Source organism: Varanus komodoensis, unplaced genomic scaffold (genome assembly GCF_004798865.1).
Source record: "Varanus komodoensis strain SLA01 unplaced genomic scaffold, ASM479886v1 scaffold2, whole genome shotgun sequence".
NCBI lineage: Eukaryota > Metazoa > Chordata > Lepidosauria > Squamata > Varanidae > Varanus > Varanus komodoensis.
Genome location: NW_025335568.1, coordinates 44,709,024 through 44,710,939, shown reverse-complemented (window position 1 = coordinate 44,710,939; position 1,916 = coordinate 44,709,024). Strand labels below are relative to the sequence as shown.

The following is a 1,916-nucleotide window of genomic DNA, read 5'->3' as shown; positions in this document are numbered from 1 at the left end:
GACTTTGGGCCAGTCACAGCCTCTCAGCCCAACCTACCTCACAGGGTTGTTGTTGTGGGGATAAGATGGAGGAGGAGATGTAAGCTGCCTTGAGCCCTTTGTAGGAAAAAGGCAGGATATAAATCGAAAAATAAATAAATAAAACACCTGATCAGAAATAGTAAATAATTATGACAAGCCTATGACTTAAACACATAATGAGCTGAGAGGAAGGAGAAAGCATTTAAAATTACACCTCAATACATGGTGACAAGCATTTTAAATAAAGCTCTCTCCAAGAGCATCATTTTGTGGAGAGGGAAAAGGTGAGTAGAGACAGATATAGAAGAGATAAAAATTCAGAACTGGGATTGGGCATCATGATCACATTATTAGACTAGGAATATTAACTGCACCTGTTCCTGAGCTCAACTCACATTGCCAGAAGCACCAGCTGTCGTTCTACTAACATGTCTAATAGATGTTTCTGTCATCAGAAGTATAGTGGGTCACTACCAGAAAATGGCCCTTCTGGGTTACTGACCCTTATTTTAGAAGTAAGATCACTTGGCCAACAATTTGGCACAAGAAAAAAGTGTGCGCGCGTGTGTGTGTTAATCTCCCCATATTTCTAATCTGTTTTCTTTTGCTCATGGCTTTACACCATTTTTAGATTTGTGTCAACTGGGTTGTGAGAATGTTTTCGATGCTTTTTAAATTTCAACTTTATTAGTGGGGGAAAGCTGCCCTAGGAAAATACCTGAAAAACATACAGAAATGTATATGATTAATAAATATAACACCTCTCCTTCTGTGGGTTTTCCTAAAATCTTGTTTACACATCTTCAGGAAAGCTCTGAAGACTTCCTTGTTTTCCTTGACTTTCCACAATGTCCTGAGCTGCTGTTTTTCCTGGAAATTCCTTTTTCATGGATACTTACTGGTAGTCTTGGGTTTTATAGACTTGTATTGAAAATGCAGTTTTCTTGCACAGTGTTTACCTTGTATGTCACACTGAGAAGATTCCACCCTCAAAGAGGGCAGAATAATTACACACGAATAATGGCATATCAGGCATGTAAAAATCTTTTGAGGGAGAGGCAGACAGAAATGAGTCACTTCCTGAGAGCTTCTCCCGCGCTCTCCCCGCAAGAGGGCATTTTAGGCCTTCGTTACGCTGCGCGCGAATCCAGTTTCACACACGCACGCCGAATTACCTGTCCGAAAAGCGGCGCAGCTCTGCATCCAGCTGCGCGCAGATCCCCGTCCGCTTGCGATGCAGGAAACGCGGCGGCAGCGCGATGTGCCTCCTGTGCGGCATCACCACCAGGCAGGAGTAGCGGCTCTCCGCCAGCCCCCGCGCAGCCTCGAACGAGGGCAGCTCGACCTCTGCCAGAGCTTGAGCCGCCGCCGCCGCCATGCCGTTCTCAAAACAACTCGCCGATCTGTTCGTCTGCCTGTCCGTTCGTCCGTCCCTACACCTCGCCGCCAAGCACAGGGAGCGCGCTTGCTCACTAGCTCTCTGCGACGTCGCCCGGCGATGACGTTTTGGCATCAGGCAGCGAATCACGCGGCTGGAAAAAGACTTCCCCCCTTTCCCTTGGTATTTCAGTAGCCATCTTGTGTGAGGCTTTCTACCTTTTGCTCCGCCCAGCGAGGGATATTAAACCACCTCATCCGGGTCCGTCAAAGACCTCGCACCCGCGCCAAAAAGCGGCGGTTCCTTCAACATCCTCAGCCCTGGAAGCTCCGCCCAGAGGGGTTTGCTTAGCCAATCCTCGCTCCCCTGCTGTATCTCTTTAGCCGAGGCGCAGACTGTGACGTCAGTCTCTTGTGCACGCTTGTCACGTGCTTCCCATGAGTTAGATTCCTTGCTTTGTAGCGCTTAAGGTGTTAATAGCTGTCGTGGCTGTGGATGGCGAGCTTGGAAAATGTCA

General features: G+C 47.8%; 1 protein-coding gene across 1 annotated transcript in view; it reads right to left on the bottom strand.

The window, feature by feature from the left end:
* Positions 1 to 1,556, bottom strand: part of POLR1F (RNA polymerase I subunit F) — a 5,918-nt gene extending 4,362 nt beyond the window's left edge. The window contains exon 1 of the mRNA XM_044429605.1: positions 1,197 to 1,556. Coding sequence (XP_044285540.1) covers positions 1,197 to 1,534 — 338 coding nt within the window. The 5' untranslated portion in view covers positions 1,535 to 1,556. The remainder of the gene's footprint in view (positions 1 to 1,196) is intronic.
* Positions 1,557 to 1,916: the final 360 nt, after the last annotated feature.